A 21,939-nucleotide genomic window follows, 5' to 3' on the forward strand; every position below is an offset into this window, starting at 1 on the left:
GTCTAACATTATTACCCATCAGGGAAATGCAAATTATAACCAAAGAGGTATCAGAATGGCTAAAATAAAAAATAATGATAACACCAAATGCTGGTGAGGATGTGGAGAAACTGAATCACTCATATATTGATGGTGGAAATTTACAGTGGTACAGCCAAGGTGGAAAACAGTTTGGCAATTTCTTATAAAACTAAACATGCAACTACCACAAAACAGAGTCACTGTACTTCCAGGCATTTACTCCAGAGAAATGAAGACATGTTCATATGAAAATTGTACAAAAATATTTATCTACTTAGGTTTATTTGGAATAGCCCAAAACTGGACACAATCCAGATATCCTTCGACAGGTGAATTATGTAAAAAACTGTGTATATCTAGACCATTGAATACTAATTAGCAATAAAAAGGAACAGACTATTGATATCCTAACATTCTGGATTGATCGCCAAAGAATGATGTTGAATGAAAAAAGATGAACACCAAAGATTATATACTGTATGATTCCATTTATATAACATTCCCGAAATGAGAAAATTATAAAGATTGAGGTTAGTGGTGGCAGGGACTAAGGAGAGGTGAGGTCAGAAGCAAAGTGGGCATGACTATGAGAGAGCAATATGAGGGATCCTTGTAGTGATGAAAATGCTCTCTTGATTGTATCAATATCAATATCCTGGTTGTGATATTATAATATTAGTTTGGCAAGATATTACTCTTGGGGAAAATTGGGTAAAAGATACATGGAATCACTGTATTATTTCTTACATCTGCATGTGAATCTACAAATATCTAAAAATAAAAATCCAAAAAAAAAAAAAAAACACCCCTTAAAAACAAAACCAAACTGGGCCTTCATAGCAAAGTTAAAGGGGTCTGTGACAAATATCCAATAAGTATAGGATGATCAATATCCAACCAAAAGACAGTCCTGTTCTTGAGACTATAAACAAGGTTTAGATTTAAATGAGAGGGATGTGTAAGAGTTTCCTGGAGTTCAGGGCAGTCCTGATCAGAGAAGCCGAGATCCACTCTGGTCTGTTCTCAATTTAGAGAACCCAGAGATAGTGGGGACAGTTTTGGACTTGCCTAAGGGGTCTGGAATCTGGGCCACACAGTAGAGCAAGTAAACAATACTCATTCTAGAAAATATCTAAAATTCCAAATTAGTTCCAGAACACCAGGTACCCAGTACCTCAAGGTTAACCCGGGATCAGATCTCACCCTTCTCCCCCAGCCCCTACCTGTCTCACCCCCCACATTGCTCCTTAAGATGTCTAAAGAATAATTCTCCAAAAACCAAATGAGTAAGACCAAATTTCAGCTTAATATTTGATTCAAACATCTTTTGGTTTGGCTTACATTCTAATTTGGTTTACCGCCTATAGAAATATATTAAGAGGATTTTTTTTTTTTTTAATTCATAAGAGACATACTTATTTTTGACATAAAACTGCTTAAAGGTAGTTCCTGAGGTTAGGGTAAAAATACTCTTGGCAGGGCTACATGTGTTAGAAATATAACTGTGTAGGGATGCTCAGGAAGTAGAAAAGCTGCCTAGAAGGTGGGAGAGGGCAATGAGAGCAAGAGCTTTTCTGAGTAATCCTAAACAGCAAATGTAACTTCCTTTCCACATACTTAACTTTTACCTCCTCCTCTGCAGTCTCTGGCACTTCCTGGGTTGTGTGGACTGTAGATCTTCAAAATCTCTAAAGTCTTGGGACCTGATGCCTATAGACATTAGAAGCTCTATGCCAGTCTTTCAGCAAGATAGCTGTAATCAATATACCTCATATATAAGAATATTCATTATAGGGTACCTTCAGGAAAGTTTTGGAAACAACCCAAATGCCCATCAACATATAAACATATATATAAACAAAACATTGTGTATACATGCAATAAAATATTGTTCAGCCTTAAAAAGGAATAAAATTCTGACACATGCTACAATGTGGATAAACCTTGAAAACATTATGTTAAATGAAATAAGACAGATACCAATGGACAAATATTGTATGATTACACTTATATGAAGTACCTCAAACAGTCAAATTCATAGAGACAGAAAACAGAACGGTGATTGCCAGGGGCCAGAGGAGGGGGAAATGGAGAGTTACTAATGAGTACAGAGTTTCCGTTTGGGAAGATGAAAAAGTTCTAGAGATCGGTGGTGGTGATGATTGCACAATAATGTGAATGTACTGAATGACACTGAACTCTACACTTAAAAAATAAAGTAATAAATCTTGTTATATATATTTTAACACAAAGTTTTATCGTACCAATTTTAAAATATGAACAAAAGTAGGCAAATAGCATAATGTGACATCACTCAGCTTCAATAAGTATCAGCTCATGGCCAATCCAATTTTATCAATATCCCTTCCCACTTCTGCCTCTCGGATTATTTTTTATTTTGAAACAAATACCAGACATCATATTATTTCATCTGTGAATATGTCAGAATGTATTTCTAAATATAAGGACTCTTTTAAAAAAATAAGCATAATACCATCACATGTAAAAAAATAATTGATTAATATAATATCAAATATACAGTGTTTATATTTCTGAGCCATTTTTTTAACAGTTAAAAAAATCAGAATCTAAACAAGCTCCACATATTGCAATTTCTCGATTGTAGTTAAAGAAATATGGCTGCTTGTCTTAATGGAATTTCACACATTTAAATTTTGTCCACAGCAATTCTATGGTGTCAGGTAACATATTTACCAGTCTTCTATGTTTCCTATAAATTGGTAGCTGGATCTAGATACTTGATCAGATTCAACTTTTTTTGGTCTGTCTATACATGTGTGTATTTAAAATTGTGGCCCTGATAAAGTAAGTACAAAGATCAGTTCAATTATCAAAAGTTAATGAGAACCTTCTCTGTCAGTCACTAGGCAAGGGTACTGGGAATACAAACACATTTATCCCTAACTTTCAGGAGTTAGCAGTCAAATTGTAATATAATGTAAGTGCTAAGAGGAAGCACACAGTATGGGCATTTAAATCAGCTTAGGGGTGGGGAGGATGGTCAGAGAAGTGTCCACAGAGGAAGAGACAGCTGAGCTGAATTTACAGATGAAATATCCAGACAAGGAATGGGAGTTTCCAAGGACAAGGGGCAGTATGTTGAAGGTGGGGGCTCTTTATCAGTAGGCTGAATAAAACAGGAACTGCAAACTGTCAAATGTAGCTCAAGCAGACGTGAGGAAAGATGACATGGGAAGTATAATGCTGGAAAATGAATGTAGGGGTCAGTTCACAGGCATCATTGAAAGCCATGATAAGGAGTCTTTTACCCCCTGGAAGCAATGGGGGAAAAACAAAGGATTTAAAACAGGAATGTGACATGACTACCAATTTAGAGAGATTAAAACTGTGCGTTGCAAGAAGGCTGGACTAGAATATAAAGATCAAGTAAGGGGTTTCTGCAGTAATTCAAGTAAGGGATAATGAGAACTGAAAGCCTGGCAGTAAAGATGGAGAGAAAAGAGCCATCTGAGAGTAAAGGAGAACTAACCATAATCATTGACTGGATGTGGGAAATAAGGAAAGGAATAAACCAAGGAACATTTGGACAGATGAATAGATGATGGTAGCAAGAAAGGGTCTATGACGGGGAGCTTGTGATATCCCCAGGTGGGAGATGTCTAGTGGGCAGCTAGTTATGTGACTCTACCATTTCGAAGGGGGCTATGAGCTGGAGATAAAGATTTGGAGTTATCAGGGAATATGCGATGGCAAGAGCCATCAGTGAGTAGATGAGGTATAACAGGATATGATACAGACTTAGAAGGAAGAAAGCTGAGGATGAAACCTGAGGAATTCTCTTATTTAAAGGATGGAGCGATTTTTCAAAAAGCCATTAACAGAAGCTGAGGAGTGGCCAGAGAGATAGAAGAAAAACCAGGAGACAGTGGTCTCTCATAAAGAGTACAAGGAACATTTCAAGAAGGAATGAGAGGTTAAGTGTATCAATACTACAGAAAGAACAAAATATGGCCTGCAACCTGGAGGAGTCATTTTGATGATGCCCTGGCGGGGCAAGAGTGAGATTTCAGTTGGTTCCTTAAACTCTATATATATAGAGCTGCAGCTTGCTTTGTCCAGAGAGACTGCCTTACAAGCATGGCTCTAGTTTGCTTACTGAAAATAATAAGCAATTATGCTTTCCATTTCAGATACTGAGTAATGTAGCCTCTTCAAAACCTCCAACCTCCCAGAAGCTTTGCTGTGAAGAGAGGAGATTTTTTTGTTTGTTTGCTTTTTTTTTTTTTTAAAGATGGGAGACTTGAGAATATTTATATTTTGATCAGAAAAAGCTAGTAGCAAAGTAGAGGCTGATGATATAGACAGAGGAGGAATAAGTGTTGGAACAAGGTCCTGAAAAAGCAGGCAGAGAGAGAATCTAAAGAACAGGTGGAGAGAATACCTCTTGCACTGAGATGGTTTTGAGCACAGACAAGTTGGTTTGATTGTGTGGTTGGGGCATGTGGGTGTGTGATGTATAGGTTGATACATAAGGTCATTCCTCCTGATCTATTTTCTGTGCGCAAGAGGAGCTGAGTCATTGATAGAAGATGGTGAAGGGGTTGGAGCAGGAGGCTTCAGGGTAGATGAAATATAGCTGGTGTGAGATTGGGAGTGGGAGCCAAGTGCAGATGCAGTAAAAGGCCAGGCAAGGTTGGAGGGCAAGAGTGCCTAGAGACAGCAGCAGTTGGCACAATGAGGAGACTTTCAGCACTCAGCGTCCTGGCTGCAGAGTGAAATGGTGGTGTGGACAATGAAGGCCTCTTGCTCCACGTTAACCTTTGGTCAAAAAGTACTTTCAGGTGGAACCAGCATCGAAACAGCAGTCATCTGATCTATCCCTATCCAGTAACTATTAAAGATACCATCCCAAATTTATATTTATAGCAGTATAGGATCTGTGGTTTGGGGTTCTGGCCTGAGTCAAGAATTCCAAATTCCTATTTTATTTGCTTAGATCTCTTTATTTATAAAATGTGAATAAGGTACCCTCCCACCATCCTTTTAACAGTGTTATCATTTATCCACTAGTCATCATCAACAAAATGTAAAATGTCAACACTCACGTAACATTTCTATATGAAAAGACAGGGTCTCAAAGGAGAAAAGATCTCAAAGCTACCTGGCTTTCAGGGCATGCTCTCTCTGGCAGCCTCCTCCTTTTAATGACTTTAAGAAACTAGGGGCCTATTTGATAAGGTGGTCCCAGAAAGTCGCATGTTAGTGCTAAAGTACGTTTCCTTCTTCAACCTATCTCTCCACCTTCTGCCAACCCCCACCCTTTAATGACTCATGGGAGAATGGTGGGGAGAAGCTTTATTTATCTTAGCCTTAGATAGAAGCAGATCCTCAAATTCTATTCAGCTAATTACAGCCTAGTAGTCTCGATAATGTACCCGGCATCATTCCCTGGCAGCTTCCGATGCTGTTATTCAATGTGTGAAGTGAATGAGTGTAAACGGCTCTTCAGGAACCGTGGCAAGTTTAGAGTCCTGCACTCAGCCATGAAGAGTTTTCTTTAAAGGATCTGATATAAAAGGAGAGCTTCATTAAAGCAGAAGTTGATCTCTTTGAAAATGGTCAGGAGCTGTTACAGGTGCAAACTGTGACTAGGTGGGGTGTTTGAGGAGCAAGGCATCACTTGATGGGTCTAAGATTTTGGAGTCCCCACTTTTGTCAGATAAAACCATGCGAGTGTTCATACCAATAAGAATGTGAAGTGATTTCATCTTTGACCTGCCTCTTCTTTATACATATGTGTAGCTATAGTTCAGCACTGAGCTGGGAAAGGAAAGCAGGTTAATTTAAAACAAAATGTTGATGTCAAAGAGAATGTTTTTAGTTACTGATAAGTGGAGAGACTTAAGATCCCATTAAAAAAAGACGAGAAATTCTTAAAATTACCACAAATAGCCTGTACTGTTGCAACATAAAAGAATACCCATTTCTAATACCAGTCATACAGTTTGGGAGACTGAAACCAGAAAACACGTATCGATTTTTTACGCTATTACTTTACTAAAGACGACCTCATGGTAACTTGGGGCTTGAACTGGGATGAACGATGGGGAGTTTCCTATTCCTGGCTGAATTTCAGGATATGAAGGGGTTAACTTGAAAGCTGACAAGAGGAAGCAAGAAAAGTAAATAAAGATTTTTTGGCTCCTTTTTTTTCATGTGCATTAATTAATTTTGAAAATTATTTCCCACAAACTAGGAGAACATGAAACCCCTTCAGGACACAGATGATGTCTGATAAATTCTATAGAGGTGTGTTCTTAGGCTCAGGAGACCACAAACATGATGTTTATAATTAATGCATTGTGCTCTCCACAAAGTTTACAACAGAAAAAACCGGGAAGTCATAACTTACACTAGAACAATGGAATTTTCTACTTGTTTCTATGTTCCTACTGTCTGCAGGTATGCTAATACCTAGTTTCATTCCCTTCTTTATTTTTGTTCCTCTCATTTTTCTCTTAGGCTGTGTTTTGTGAAGAGAATCCCTGTCCTAGAGATCGTCCTTATGTGACTGATATATTCAACATTTTTCTGTGTACCTCTGAAAATACCACCAAGGAAGAGTGAAGGAAACCCAACAAGGTTGTGGCTCAAGGTTTCTCATCATGTTTTCATTTGCCTGCTACCCAATGGTGCAGTCTCAGCCTCGGTTCTACCTTTGAGAGCTATTGCTGTTTGCAGAGAGAAAGAGAAAGAAAGAGATACACATCACTTTATTTAAAAGATTAGTGATATTAGTGATATTGCTGGAACTGTTCAAGAGTTATATACCATGTAAGATACAGATTAGCACTTGATTAAAATGAGAGAATTGGAAGATGAGAAAAGGAGGTGTTTTAGAGAAGCAGCTGAAGCTGGGACGAGGACAGAGAGGGAAGCTTTCATTGAGTGGTATTCCAGGAGAGGAAGTTTCACAAGCCTGGTGGTAAAGTTCCAAAGAGGAGAGGTGGAAACTGAGCCGGAGTCCTGCTTCCATCTCTGAGACCATATGCTTTAAGCATAAGAAGATTTAAAAATGTGATGACTGACTGACTCTGTATAGCTCTTTGAATCTCTTGAAAGAAAGTATATACACAAAATACTTTATTCTGATGTCATAAATGATCCCACTGATTTACATTAGACTCACCATGTCCTATATCCTGCTTTCGTCAGTCTTCAATATTTTAGGGAGATTTCAATGATCTCATGTTGTCCTTAGTCAATGAAACAATTATACTGAGGAAGAGAAATGCCCTTCCTGTCTTGGGAACATCCTGTCAAGTGTGGGATGTGTTTCCTGCGTACCATGTCTTCTTCGATGCCATCAGCACCCACACAATTATCCAGCCCTTTAGAAAACGATTAAATTGCTGGCCTGGATGGATTTCCCCAGCTAGCTAAGAGTCAGAGCTGTCCGGCAGACAGAAGATTGGGCTCCTGACTCATAGTATGACTTCTCTTCCAACGTTTACATGCATTCTTTGTTTTCTTAGTTTCTCTGTAAGATATCTGTGTTTCCTTTATCACTGAGAAGCAGGAAAGGATAAAATTTTGAAGACTGAAAAGAAGTTTTAGGAAGATTAACTTAATTTATTTGGATGCATTTTAATTTCCACTTTCAAAAGTTTATTAAAAGATTTCCCCCAAGGTCCCAGATCTAGTCCATGTACAGGGAATAACCTGTTCATACTGGAAAGGTATATAAACATTTTCAGGCTCATCAGACACCATTTAATGACTAGAAGAAAAAGAATATGATGAGTGGGGCTCTGGAAGCTTGAAAGTTTGTGTGGCTTCACCATGGCCACACCGATCCACATATCTTTTGTCTTGGTACAGAGCCACACACAATTGTACACTATGGCTATTGATTTTGTTTTCTGGAATAATCCTGTCAGTTAAAAATATATAGAAGACCTAATATATAAAAGATATTTGGACACCTCCAGTTAATGTCCCAAGCCATCTATACAGTTCTGTGGTGGAAGGGCTTATACAGTGAATGAAATGGAACAGGGACATAAAAGAGACTTTTCCAATTTATATCTATTATTTAATAGTGTAGTAATAGTAATTACGAGCACAAGCTTTAGCATCAGACTGCCTGGTTTCAAATTCTGTTCTACTATATCAGAGCTGTGTGACCTTGGGAAAGTTACATTTCCTCTTGAGGCCTCTGTTTCATCATTGGTAAATGGAAGTACAAACTGGGTTATTATAAGGATTAATTTAGATCCACGTAGAAACAAAGCACATGGAAGAGTACTCAATAAATATCGGCTATTATTAGATAGTACAGCCTGAATTAGTTAATTTAGACCTCCCAAGCCTCACTGTATTTTCACCCTCCCCCACCAAAAAAAGAAAGAGAGATTTTTTGGCATTATCACAGACTTGGGTGATTTTTTTGTGTTAATTTCTCTGCCAACACTTGTTAAAGAGTAGATCATAAACTTTCAGGTTAAAAAGACAAATGGAACACATGCATCTAATCTTCATCCTGCTTGAAATCCGACTAAAACTATAATACAGAGTCTTTCTAAAATGACAAACCCACAAAAACTTGGAGAACAAGAAAGGAGACAATAGCAATAGAATCTGAAAGCTGAAAAGCAGATGGACAAGTGGTAATTGACCTTGCAGAGCCAACAAAGTCTGATTTGGAGAGGGGTAAGCTAAGAGCCAACCCAATTTCTCAAAAGACTCCAGAACTGGAAGCAAAGGAAAGAGGCTAAATGGAGGTGCGTGCACAAGGAGAACTGAGAAGACTCAGTTGCTGTTGAAAGCTGTTGGCAAAGCATTCGATTCCTAGATTTGTGCTCTGAAGTCTGAAGATTCATCACTTGCATGTGGTAAATCAGAGGGTCTCTAGACTCAAGTACCAAGCACATCTGGCAGTATGAGTACCATAGTGAAAATAGGGATTATGTGAATGTATGCGTATTAAACACAGAATGCAGAGAAATCCAGACTTCTTCCATTATTTGGCTCTTAGAACACTGGCAGTAAGGCCTTTACCCTGCAGCCAAGAGACTGAAAACTCTCCTGTGGGGAATCTGACAGGCAAAAGAAAAAAAAAATCCTAAAGATTCTAATTACTGGGAATTCCCCAACAAATGCCCTTGCCAGATCTCCCCACCACAGGTCAACAGTCAACAAACTCCACCTACACACTCAGAGCTCTTTAGATCATGTTCAAACAGAAGCAGAGAGCAAAGAATTACCAGACAGCTGTGGAGAGCCTATGAAATGGAAGAGTCTAAAATAAATAAGGAAAACAAAAAACTGAAAAAACAAAGACTATAAATGGAGAAGGCAAAAATCATGCAAAAACCTCTCATTAAAATCCTTTAAATGAAGAGAATAAAGAAGAGCTCTTGAGAATTAAAACATGACTGTAATAATGAAGAAAAAGAATGAATAAAAGGGTAGCAAGAGGAGGCTGCCCAGGAAAGGAGTGAAGAGATAAAAAATAAGAAATTTAGAGGACCAGTTTGGGAGATCTGTCATCTGAATAAAACAGAAAGAGAGAAAAAGGAAAACAGAGACAGAGGCGTCATCAATGAAATAACCAAAGAACACCCTCCCGCTCCCCGCCAAAAAAAAGAGATGAGTTTCTAGAATGAAATAGTCCATTACATATCCAACTCAATGGATAGCAAACAGACCATACCAACCCATGCTACTGTAAAAATTTTGAAAGCTGGAGACAGATGATTCCAAAAGTTTCCAGAGAGAAAGAAAAAAAGCAGTTAACATAGAAAAGATCAGGAGTCAGAATGTCTTCAGACTTTGAGGGTAGCACTGAAAATATGAAGCACCATCTTCAAAAATTTGGAAGATTATTATCTCTAACCTAGAGATCTATTTTCAGCCACTCTATCATGTATAAGAATAAGATAAAGACATTTTCAGACAAGGAAACTCTCAAAAATTTTACTTCCCATGCATCTTTCCTTAAGTAGTTCCTGGAGAATGTTTTCTACTAAAGAGACTAACCCGAGAAAGAAGAAGACAGGAAACAGGAAACCCAATACAGGAAAGAGGCAATGGGAATTACAGGAAGATGGTGAAGAGAGATTCCAGGATGATGGCTGTGTATCAGATACAGAGGGCGATTAGTCCAGATTGGAGAGTGACTTCGAGATAATCACACTGGGGTTAGTCATCACCATGATCCCCACTTCCATCACACTATCATTTTAACCTGAGCATTGAATGACCGTGTGAGCTTGTACTTGGCTTGTCTTAACTAGAGCTAGAGTTACTATACTCCCCTCTATGTTCTGCCGTCTAGATCAGTGAAGACTTCCATTTTACTGAAAGTACAAGAAATTTTTGCTTTGACCTACTCTTGAAAGCTGGAGGAAATCCATGGTGAGTTTAGAGGCAGTAAATAGACCATATTTCTGTCTAATGACGTGCACCTGGACCAAACTATAGCTCTGCCAGATGCCTTGCTGTGGTAAACCCTGTTTCCTAAGACTCATGCATGACCTTGAACCCAGACTTCCCAAGAAAGCTTCTCCTATAAGCTTTCAAAGAAGCTTATGCCAGATCATGAACCAAAGACTCTGTTCACCTATTTATTTACACTATAGTCAAGGTGATGCTACCTGGCTGGAGAGGGGAGGAAGTGAGATTAAAGGTTAGACAGGAGGAACCTGACTGGTAGGTACAGGGGTATTAGTTTTACTATTACTCTTTACATTATACACTTACATCGAAAGTCTTTATATGTGATGCATTTTACACATACACACACAGGCTTTGTATTACAAACAATATCAAGTTGCCAATATTCTACCATTTTTGAGGTACAAAAATAGCAAGCTCATATGTTTAAACCTGACAGTGTAGGCTCAGCAATATACCTTGAGCCCTTGAGGCAAGTTAAGAGCCTAAGTTTCCCCATATACAAAATACAGAGTGAAAAAAAAAAAAAAACACAACAGAGAATTTCTCAAATGTAGAGAACTCTCATAACTGTGTAACTCATATTGTCTATGCTCAATACAATAATACTTGTCCTCTAAAAGATTAAAATGTAAGATTCTTATTGGGAAATTCCTTTGCATTTTCCAGAGAAACAGTCTGGCAAATACTATACTCACATAACTATAGTTTACTTTCATGTAACAATGAGGACTTAGGAATAGTTTTTAGAAATCCCCAAACCCTCTCATTTCCCTCACTTCTGCTTTTCTTAGCAGAAATGGAGACACTGAAACTGGAAATGACAGGAAGCAATAATGGGGATGTGATTTGAGGGAGCGATATGAGAGGAGGAACTAGATATAAAATAAGACAAATGTATTCACTATTCTTTTCTCATCAAGGAAAAGACATGGGTGGACTGAGTTGGCTCTTGGTAGAAGAGCTGTTTTGAGGCTTTTTTCAGGTATATAGACTAAAAATTCACTTAAACCACAAAGAAGAATTGTCTACTTTTTCCCCCTTAGCTATGATTTACTGAGAAATTATGATGTGCCAGAAGCATTTAAAATGTTTTTAAAAACATCAACTTCATCCTCTCAGACACTCTATGAATTTGGCACCATTATTACCACCCAATTCCTAATGCCCTTTTACATATGAGGTAACCGAGGCTCAGTAAGGTTTAGGAATTACCTCAGGGTCACAGACCGGTAAACGGCAGAGGTAGGTTTAAAACCTAAATTCTTCTAACCTCAAACCTAGGCTTTTAATCAGTAATCCTCTTTTACTATATAACTCTCAATCCTAACTCCTTTCTTGTCAAAATATCTCCTTAATCCTGCCCCTTATTGTACAGCTAAATGTGACTATGGTTTTTCCAGAAGCCTCCTTCCTAAGTGAGTTGTGGGAAATCTCTAGGTACTTTTGTTTGAAAGCCTAATACTATGTTTCTCACACTGGCTGGAATAAACACAGCCGTACTAGGCAATATGTTGGGGGTACTTGAAGTCACAGAATAAGCAAGGCACATCCTCCTGGAGTGACAATTTTACCCCAGGTTTTATTTTTTAGAAGAATCTCCATGTTTTCATTTTGAAAACAAACTCAGAGATGCTGTGATATCTTTAAATGCAAGATCTGTACTAACTTTTAAGATAAAATAAAAAAAGACTCCAAAGACATTTTATATTTGCAGCAGGTCCATACCTTCGACCTCTGGGGGCAGGAACTCTTTCTCCTCCTCAAGTAGTGTGAGGAGAGACTGCTGGATTGTAAAACAAGTCAGGTGAGCACAGCACTCTACCTAGGCCAGGAACAAAGTCACAATATGGAACATGGCTCTAATATAACTGTTGAGATGCTTTCAAAACTTTGTACTTGGAAATATATGTATTAAGGAAAATGCAAATTTTAGGAAAATTATGTTTAATGATAGCATTTCTGTATGAAATAATTATGTCTGTATGTGTGAAAATATTCTTGAAAGATACACACTAAACTGTTATCAATTTGTATTATTTGATGTTATTTGACTTTTTCTCAGTAAATATGTATACTACTGTTGTAAAGGAAGAAAAACATCTAAAAGTTAAAAAATAACAACAGGTGGTGAAAATGGGTAGAGATGGTCAAAAGGTACAAACTTGCATTTATAAGATAAGTTCTGGGGATGTAATGTACAGCATAGTGATTATAGATAATTAATACTGGATTGTATATTTGAAAGTTGCTAAGAGTAGATCTTAAAAGTTCTCATCATAAGAAAAAGACTAACAATTTGAGGTGATGGATATGTTAAACTTAGTGTGGTAATCATTTCACAATATATACATATATCAAATCATTATGTTGCACATCTCAAACTTATACAATATTATATGTCAATTATATCTAAATAAAACTGAGAGGTGGGGAACCAGCAACAACAGTATGCAAGGTAATCTCAAAAACCAAAGATAAAAAAAGATTCCTAGAGATTTTTCAAAGGCAGCAACCCACTGAATGATTGAGCCTTAAGGGCAATCCAAAAATCAGCAGATTCACACAGAGTAGGTTCAGCCCGAATTTATCCTACTCAACAATTATTTATTTTGGTGTCCACTCTATGACAGGCACTACTTGAGGTGTTGGAATATATACATTTTTCTATCAACAAGATTCACTTCTTTTCTTCAAAGAGTTCACTCCATCGTAGGAAAACATATAAACAAATCACTGTGATATATAATTCTAATATAATACAACTAATATGAAAATTTACCAAATTAATGTACCTACTCTAATCCAGGTACTGTCCTCAGCAGAACTGGACATAAAGATGAACAAGACATGGTTCCTGCCCTCCTGGAACTTAGAGCCCTGTAGGAGTAAATGCAACGTGTTGGTAGAACCTCTACAAGGGAGAGAGAAAAGTGGGGCCTATGGAAAGTTTTGAAAGCTAAAATAGAACTCTCCGGTCAGATGGGGGATGATGTAGGGAAGAGAATTCTAGATCGCAGAATCAGCAAATGCAAAGGCACAGATTAATGAAACAGCATGGTATTTTTAGGAGAGAACAGGAATTTGAGAATCAGTGGAGTGTACAGTGCAAGGTGGGAGAAAGGAAGAACTGAGAAGGTGGAAGACAAGCTGAGAGGTACGTAGGGGTCAGATAATTAAGACTGTGCACTGTATACAGGACCTTAGGTTTATGTGACGAGAAGCTTCTCAAGGGCCGTAGTAGCAGGGTAATGACACTTTCAGATGTTTATCTCAGAAAGAGCATTCTCACTGAGTTCAGAATGAAGGGAGGTTAATTTAATTAGACTTCGGCAACAGTTAAAGATTAAGAGTCTGAATAAAATAGAGAGGACAAGACAGACAAGAGCAGTGCTGTCCAAGAGAAACATAACACAATCCACAAAGGTAACCATATTTAAAAAACAAAAAGAAATACATGACATAAATCATATTTTACTTAACACACTATATCAAAAATATCATTTCGACAATTGTATCCCAATAAAACTGGTGAACAACAGCACACATGGTAAACTCAGATATAAAAATTAATGGGATAGTTTCTATCCCTTTTTTATGTTAAGCCTTTGAAATTCTGTTTATGTTGCACACTTACAATTCGTCTCAATTTCATTAGCCACATATTGAGTGCTCAACGGTCCCACTGCCTAGTGGCTACCATATTAGACAGTGCAGGACTAGAGAGATTGATTTAAAAGGCAATATTGGCAAGATTTGTTGACTTAGTGAATGTGAGAACAAGAAGGAAGAAATAATCTCAACTTGCTGTCAGATAACTGGATGGTTAAGTGGTACCAGCAAATCAAATAGAGCAATGGTCCCCAACGTTATGGCACCAGAGACTGGCGCTCCTATGAGAATCTGAGGTGTAGCTGAGGCGGTGATGCTAGTGCTGGGGAGCGGCTGCAAATACAGATGAAGCTTCGCTCGCTCACCTGCTACTCACTTCCTGCTGTGCGGCCTGGTTCCTAACAGGCCACGGACCTGTACTGGTTTGCAGCTGAGAGGCTGGGGACTCCTGAAATAGGGGATACAGCAAGAAGAACGAGTCTGAGTAAAGAGGAAATAGAAAATTTGGTTTCAGAATGTTAACTCTGAAATGTCTGAGTATGAAGTTATTTGCCCAAGGTGACCTAGCTAGTAAGTGACTGAGCCAGAATTTTGATCCAGATCCTTTGGGGCCAACCCTTTCCTAAGGATTCCTCTGAGTGGGGATTTAACAAAAGAGAAGAATGAGGCATGGGAGGTCAAAGTCTGCCTTTATTTTCATTCAATATAAAATACCTTCACACCGACACATGTCAAAACAACAACAACAACAACAACAATAAAACCCAAACCAAAAAACCCAAGTATATGAGGTCTTTAAATTAAAAATTTATTGGCAACAAAAAATCATCAGATTTGTATGGAAGCACAAAAGACCCCGAATTGCCAAAGCCATCCTGAGAAAAAAGAATGAGGCGGGAGGCATCACTCTGCCCGACTTCAAATTATACTACAAAGGGACAGTAATCAAAATGGCATGGTATTGGCAGCAAAACAGACACACGGACCAGTGGAACAGAATCGAGGGTCCAGAAATAAACTCATATTTATATGGGCAAATAATTTTCGACAAAAAAGCCAAAAACATAGGGTGGAAAAAGGAAAGCCTCTTCAATAAATGGTGCTGAGAAAACTGGAAAGCCACCTGTAAAAGAATGAAACTAGACTGTTGTCTATCATCATATACCAAAATTAACTCAAAATTGATTAAGGACCTGAATATAAGACCAGAATCAATAAAATGCACAGAAGAAAACATAGAAACTAAACTCAAGGACCTTGCACTTAAAGAGGATTTTATGAACTTGATCTCAAAAGCAAGGGAAGTAAAAGCTAAAATAAATGAATGAGACTACATCAAACTAAAAAGAAATCATCAACAAGGTAAAGAGATACCCATCCAAATGGGAAAATATATTTACAAGCAACACCTCTGATAAGGGCCTAATATCCAAAATATACAAAGAACTCATACGACTCAATAATAACAACAACAACAAAATTATCCAATCAAAAAAATGGGCAGAGGACCTGAATGGACACTTCTCCCTAGAGGACATACAAATGGCCAAAAAATATTTGAAAAGATGCTCAACATCACTAGCTGTTAGGGAAATACAAATCAAAACCACAATGAGACACCATCTCATACCTGTTAGAATAGCTATCATCAACAGGACAAGTAATAACAAATGTTGGAGAGGATGCGGAGAAAAAGGAACCCTCATATACTGCTGGTAGGAATGCAAATTGGTACAGCCACTATGGAAAACAGTATGGAGGTTCCTCAAAAACCTAAGAATTGATCTACCATATGATCCAGCAATCCCTCTACTAGGTATTTACTCCAAAGACTTGAAAACCCATATCCAAAAAGATGTTTGCACACCGATGTTCATAGCAGCATTATTCACAGTGGCCAGGACATGGAAGCAACTGAAGTGTCCTATGATAGATGACTGGCTAAAGAAGCTGTGGTACATATATATAATGGAATATTACTCAGCCATAAGAAGAGATGAAATACTGCCATTTGTGACAACATGGATGGACCTCGAGATAATCATGCTAAGCGAAATAAGCCAGATTGAAAAAGTTGAAAATCACAAGGTATCACTAATATGTAAGATATAAACCTAAAGCAACAAATGAACAGGACAAATAAACAGATACTCATGGACATGGACTATAGACTAGTGGTTACTAGAAGGTAGGGTGTGTGGGGAGGAGGGTTAAAGGGGGTCAAATATAGGGAGGTAGGGGGTGGGTGAAGTGGGTAAAGGGGATCAAATATATGGTAGCTGAAGGAAACTGGACTTTGGGTGGTAAACACACAATAGAATATACAGATGTCAAATTATAATGTACACCTGAAAATTATATAATTGTATTAACCAATGTTACCCCAATAAACTTAATTTAAAAATTTAAATATAAAAAATTTCTTGCATTAATGGTGCAGCCATAATTTTCAATATTTTTGAAGAAAATAAAAGATTTTTGAAATGTTCCCAATTAAGAAAAATCAAATATAGAAATATACTTTCCAAGGCTCTTTATTTTGTAAATATACACCTATCCTAGAAGTGAGATTTTAAGATTTCATCAAAATATGTTTATGCCATAGGTGAAGATATTAATTGTAGGTGAAGATATTAATTTTAAAGAATAATCTAATAGAAAATTACTAAGACCTTCTGACATGTTAAAGAGTCAAAAAGCGAGGGGATCAGTTGGATTCTATGCCTGCTCAAGGACACTTGAACTTAATTTTGGTTTCTCCTCTAACAACTGTATATGTAGTACAGCACAGGAAAAATGATACCCCTAAAAGGTACGTGGCACCACAGCTGTCCCTAAGATTATTGGCTGTCTCAAAACACAATCGGTTGCCTAGGAAATGTCTGTGATTACAGACACACACACACAGACAAATGTGTGCATGCATGAGTGAATGCACACAAAAATATCCAAGAATAGCAATAAACAAGCAAAGAAAATAACCTGTTTTCAAAGGAATGATTTTCCAAAATACAAACAGGTAAACCGAGAAAACCCCCCTGGGTAAGTTTGAAAACAAAGAAAAGAATGGTTTGAAAGTTGACTACTACCCAGGAAGTAGTAGCCACAATATTTTTAAAGGATGCTAAAATTAGAATGTGTATGTGCAGAATGCAAGGAAATTGTTTGAGTAGTAACTATGGGGGTCGTGAAATAATTTATGAACCACCAACTCTATACTGGTCTATACAATAATCCTATCAAGCACTCTGTTTTAAAAACTTTTCTAATATTCTTTTTAGTTGGACAACTTTTCTAATATTCTTTTTAGTTGGACAAGGCAGACAATTCGTGTGAGTGGGGAACTTGTTTCAGTGTGACATGCCATTAAGTTGGCATGACTCTGGTATGGTTGCATTTACATACTGCTAATAGGCAACGTACAAAATGCAGAAGAAATAATGTGTCATGTATCTGTCATCTGTCTAAGGAACCAAGAATCCTGTTTATAAGATACAGACTAGGAATCTAATTCTAAAATATTTTACACTTGGGAGTTATCACAAAAAAATAATTTTATGAACTGTCTTAGTCAGCTCACGCTGCCGTAACAAAATACCATATCTTACAGAAATTTATTTCTTACAGTTCTGGAAGCTGAAAGTCCAAGATCGGTGAAAACATGGTCAGATTTTGGTGAGAGCTCTCTTTTGGCTTATAGATGGCTGCCTTCTCACTGTGTCTTCACATGGCAGACAGAATTCTGTGTCTCTTCCTCTTCTTATAAAGACACTAATCCCATCATGAGGGCCCCACCCCATGACCTCATCTAAACATAATCATCTCCCAAAGGCCCATTTCCAAATGCCATCACATTTGGGGTCAGAGCTTCAATATATGAATTTTGGGGGGTACATTATTCAGTCCATACTATAAATCATGTAGTCTATTCTTGTTCTTCAACTACTCATTGCCTGATAGAACCAACTCAATATGCTGCCAAGGGGGCATTTAAATGCTGAGAAGAAAAGGGGCTCCAAATTTTGAAAAATTACTATTTATTTTCAGGGAAGCAGAACATCTCTGGAAAAAGCACAAGATGTGGATTTAGTGTATTGCTAGAGAGCTGTCACCTCTGGGCAAGTCACTTAGCTTCTAGGCCAGTTTCCTCATATGTAAAGTGACAAAAATACAACTATTTAATCCATAGGGATACATGAGGATAAAATCATATATCTATGAAAGTGTTCAGTAAGCTGTAAAAGACAAAACATTGCTATTGTTATGCTATGAAGGCACAAAAATATAGTACATTTATATATAGTTTTGACATACCCTAAAAGATTAAAATTTAGAGAATTAAAATGTTTTCATGAAAAGAGAGTTGACATAGATCTTCAAAGATACTTTACTTTAATTCCTTGCCTTACGCACATTGATTTCTTCTTTCTTAGTTTCACTGTCATCACCTTAGTTCAGATGCCATCGGGTCTCCTGATTGATTTTCTAACCAAGTTTCTCTTAGGCCACTGTCAGGTTACTTTTTCTACAATGTTGCTTTCTTCATATCATTTTCCTATCCACCCCAATTTCTGAGATTGGTAGGCTGTCTTAATCTGCAGGTGTGAACAAATTCAGAGAACTACCTGGTGAGAGGAGGACTAGATATATGAGTTTGGAAATTACAACTACATAGCACAGGGCATAGTAGTGTGGCACAGTGGGAAGACCACAGACTTTGGAATCAGATTGCTATTTGAGTTCTGGATCTGTTACTCGTATTTATGATCACTGAGAAGTTACCTAACTGCATCTCAGTTCCCTCATTTATAAAATGGGAATTTAATTGCTTACTTTTCGGGTTCCTCAAGCATGGTATCCAACTTTAACAGAGCTTATGATGCTTTAGTTTCTGTCTCTTCATATAAAACAAGATAGAAAAATAAGATGTTAATAAAAATAAAATGTGCCTTATAGAGTTTTGTTTGCTCCACCTAACGAGCAGATATTATATTTAATTTTAAAGTTCACGAATATAAAAAGACATTGGAAAAGGAACTATTTAACAAAAAACTCACATAGGTTATCAAAACAAATCTTTTAATATATTCAGATATCACCATGGTCAAAACATGAAATGTAAATCTACAGTTGAATTGTAAATCTATTTAAGTTGGAAAGTTATATGATTATTTTTGCCTATGAAATAGGGTAGATTTAAAAGAAACAAAACTGGAGATGAGAAACCAGTTAGGAAATTGTAATAGGTAATTAAGCAGATGCTATGAAATAGAGAAAGAGGACAATTGATTGAGAAATAATTAGGAAGAAAAGTTGGCAAGACTTGGTGAATGACTGATTTTGGGGGTTATGGTGAAGGAGTCACGAATTACTCCCAGGTTTCTGGATTGGATGGCTGAAAGAACAGTGGTATCATTTATAATACACAGGTCTGGAGAAAAGTGCTGAGCAGTTTTGGACATACTTAGTTTGAAGTACAGGTGTAGATTTGGAACTTGACAGCGTATAAAGTGGATAAGATCAACCAAGGTGGGGCCTGAAGCAGAGCCTCAGGGACTGAGGCATTTAAGGGGGAAGCAGAAGAAGGAGAGCTCAAAAATAAATGAGATGACAAGGAATGGTCAGAGAGTATGATGAGAAGGATAAGATTTTGACTCACAGAAGTCAAAGACATAGTTTCAAGAAGAAAATAATAATAAATTATTAAATCCAGAGAAAGAGTCTGAATGTTTATGTACCACTGCCCTCCCACCGCCATTCATATGTTGAAACCTATGCTATTTGATGGTATATGGAAGTAGGGCATCTGGGAGGGGATTAGATCACAAGGACAGACACTCCTGCCTCTCGCTAATAGGACTGGTACCCTTAGAAAAGAAGCCCAAGAGAGCTTTCTCACCATTTTCTGCCATGTGAGGTTACAGTGAAAAGATGACCACCTATGAATGAAGAATCGGGTCCTCGCTAGGTACCAAATCTGTAGCAAATCTTGGACTTCTCAGTCTCCAGAACTGTGAGAAATAAATGGCTGTTGTTTATAAGCCACTCAGTTTATGGTATTTTTGATATAGCAACCCAAAGAGATGAAGACAAGGACTTAAATATGACCTTTATAATTGGAAACTAAGAAATTACTGATGGCCTTAGCAAGAGCAGTTTCAATGCAGTGATGGGAGCTAAGCCAGACTTTCATTCAGTTTAGGGGTCAATGAGTAAATGGGTAGCAAGAAAAAAACTGTATACCAGTATTTTGAGAAGTTTAGATGAGGAGATAGACTAGAACAAGTTAACTGTTTATGAGTTAGTGATTAAAGCATTGGAGAGCCTGAAAAGTATGTCACAAAGACCCTAGACTGGTATTTCAAGAAAGGAGATAAACAGACCAATAAGTTGAAATATGAAGAAAGAACAATGCGTTACAGAAAGAAGAACATGGATTTTGGAATGAGATATGTTAATCCTGTGATTTTGCCACTTATTAGCTATGAGAAAAGTTACTTAACCCTTTCTGAGACTTGGTTTCCTCTTCCTTAAGAAGGAAATATTGGAGCCTGGGCAAATGGACCTAGAGGGCATTGCACTGAACAAAATGGGAAGGATAGAGAGGGACAAGTATCACACAAATTGCATGATTTCATGTATGTGTGGAGTCTAAAGAGCAAAATCAACAACAAAAATGATAGATAAAAAGAATATTTTGAGGGCTACTAGATAGGAGGGAGGTTTGGGGGTTGAAAAAGGGCAAAAGGATTAAGGAGTACAAATGGACAGTTACAAAGTAGACATGGAAATATAAAGTGTCATATAAGGAAAATAGTTAACAATGCTGTAATAAATATGTAAGGGGAAGAGAGGTACTAGATTTAGTGGGGTGATCACTTTGTGAGTTAATACAGATCTCTAATCACTATGCTATATAACAGAAACTAATACATTATTGTATGCCAACTATAACTGAAAAAAACTTTATTGAATTGTACAATGTAAATATGAGCAACTAATTGTCTATTATATTTCAATAAAGCAAAAAAAAAAGGAATTAAATGAGATGTCACACATAGAAGTGCCTAGCATAGGCACCTTCTGCTTGGTCCACAGAAAGTACTCAATAAATATTAGCTCCCACTTCCCCTGAGAAGACACTGATAATGTTGAAGAGTGTCATTCCAATTAGACAGTGAAGATGTGTGCTAAGTTGCCCAGGGTTACGGCACCTGGTTATGAAATATTAAAAATAGGGAACAAGAATTGAAAGAGGAAAGGCTTTGAGAGAATTAACCATGTTTGAAGTTTAAAAAGGATGGAGCGAGTAAAGAGCCAAGTGAGAAGCAAGGCTAGGGGAGCAGGAGCTCTCATGTCTTATACAAGATTAGCACATGTCCAAAAATTATTTGAAATAGAGGTCCCTCATTGGTCTATAAAAGGAGATTTGCAACAGAGATAAAGTTTCAAGAGGCTGGATATGGAAAAGATCAAAGGGCAGACAAGGCCATCTCAGGGAGGAAAGCTGTTGGTGGAGTTGATACCTGATGATGTTGATCATGTCAGCAAATAGGTAAGAAACAAAATATTTTGGAAAATTAGTTTCCAAAGCAGATCTGAATCCAAGCATTCTTGGGCCTAATTGTTAATGAATGTGAAGCATACAACCAGGGAATTTGTGGGTAGAAAACATTCCCTAATTGCATAATTTCTAAACCTTTCCATCTGATTTTAACTATAATGATGAGCAAGAAAACATACTTCTCAATTTTTCCAACCCTGCATGCACAAATAATTACTCTCTTCAAACACACATTTCATTCTAATAATGAGCCTTGACATGATACCATTCTTAGATAAATACAAAGAGATTTTCCAAGTTGG

General features: G+C 37.4%; 1 protein-coding gene across 6 annotated transcripts in view; it reads right to left on the bottom strand.

Moving 5' to 3' along the window:
- KIAA0391 (KIAA0391 ortholog) overlaps window positions 1–21,939 on the bottom strand; it is a 111,744-nt gene that overhangs the window by 12,799 nt on the left and 77,006 nt on the right. For 4 of the 6 annotated variants that reach the window (XM_025047914.1, XM_025047912.1, XM_025047913.1 and 1 more), the window contains exon 6: window positions 13,261–13,341. The exons of the other annotated variants lie outside the window; for them this stretch is intronic. In XM_025047914.1, the coding sequence (XP_024903682.1) occupies window positions 13,261–13,341 (81 nt within the window). The remainder of the gene's footprint in view (window positions 1–13,260; window positions 13,342–21,939) is intronic. 6 annotated transcript variants of the gene reach the window in all.

The sequence above is a fragment of the Pteropus alecto genome, unplaced genomic scaffold, assembly GCF_000325575.1.
Source record: "Pteropus alecto unplaced genomic scaffold, ASM32557v1 scaffold104, whole genome shotgun sequence".
NCBI lineage: Eukaryota > Metazoa > Chordata > Mammalia > Chiroptera > Pteropodidae > Pteropus > Pteropus alecto.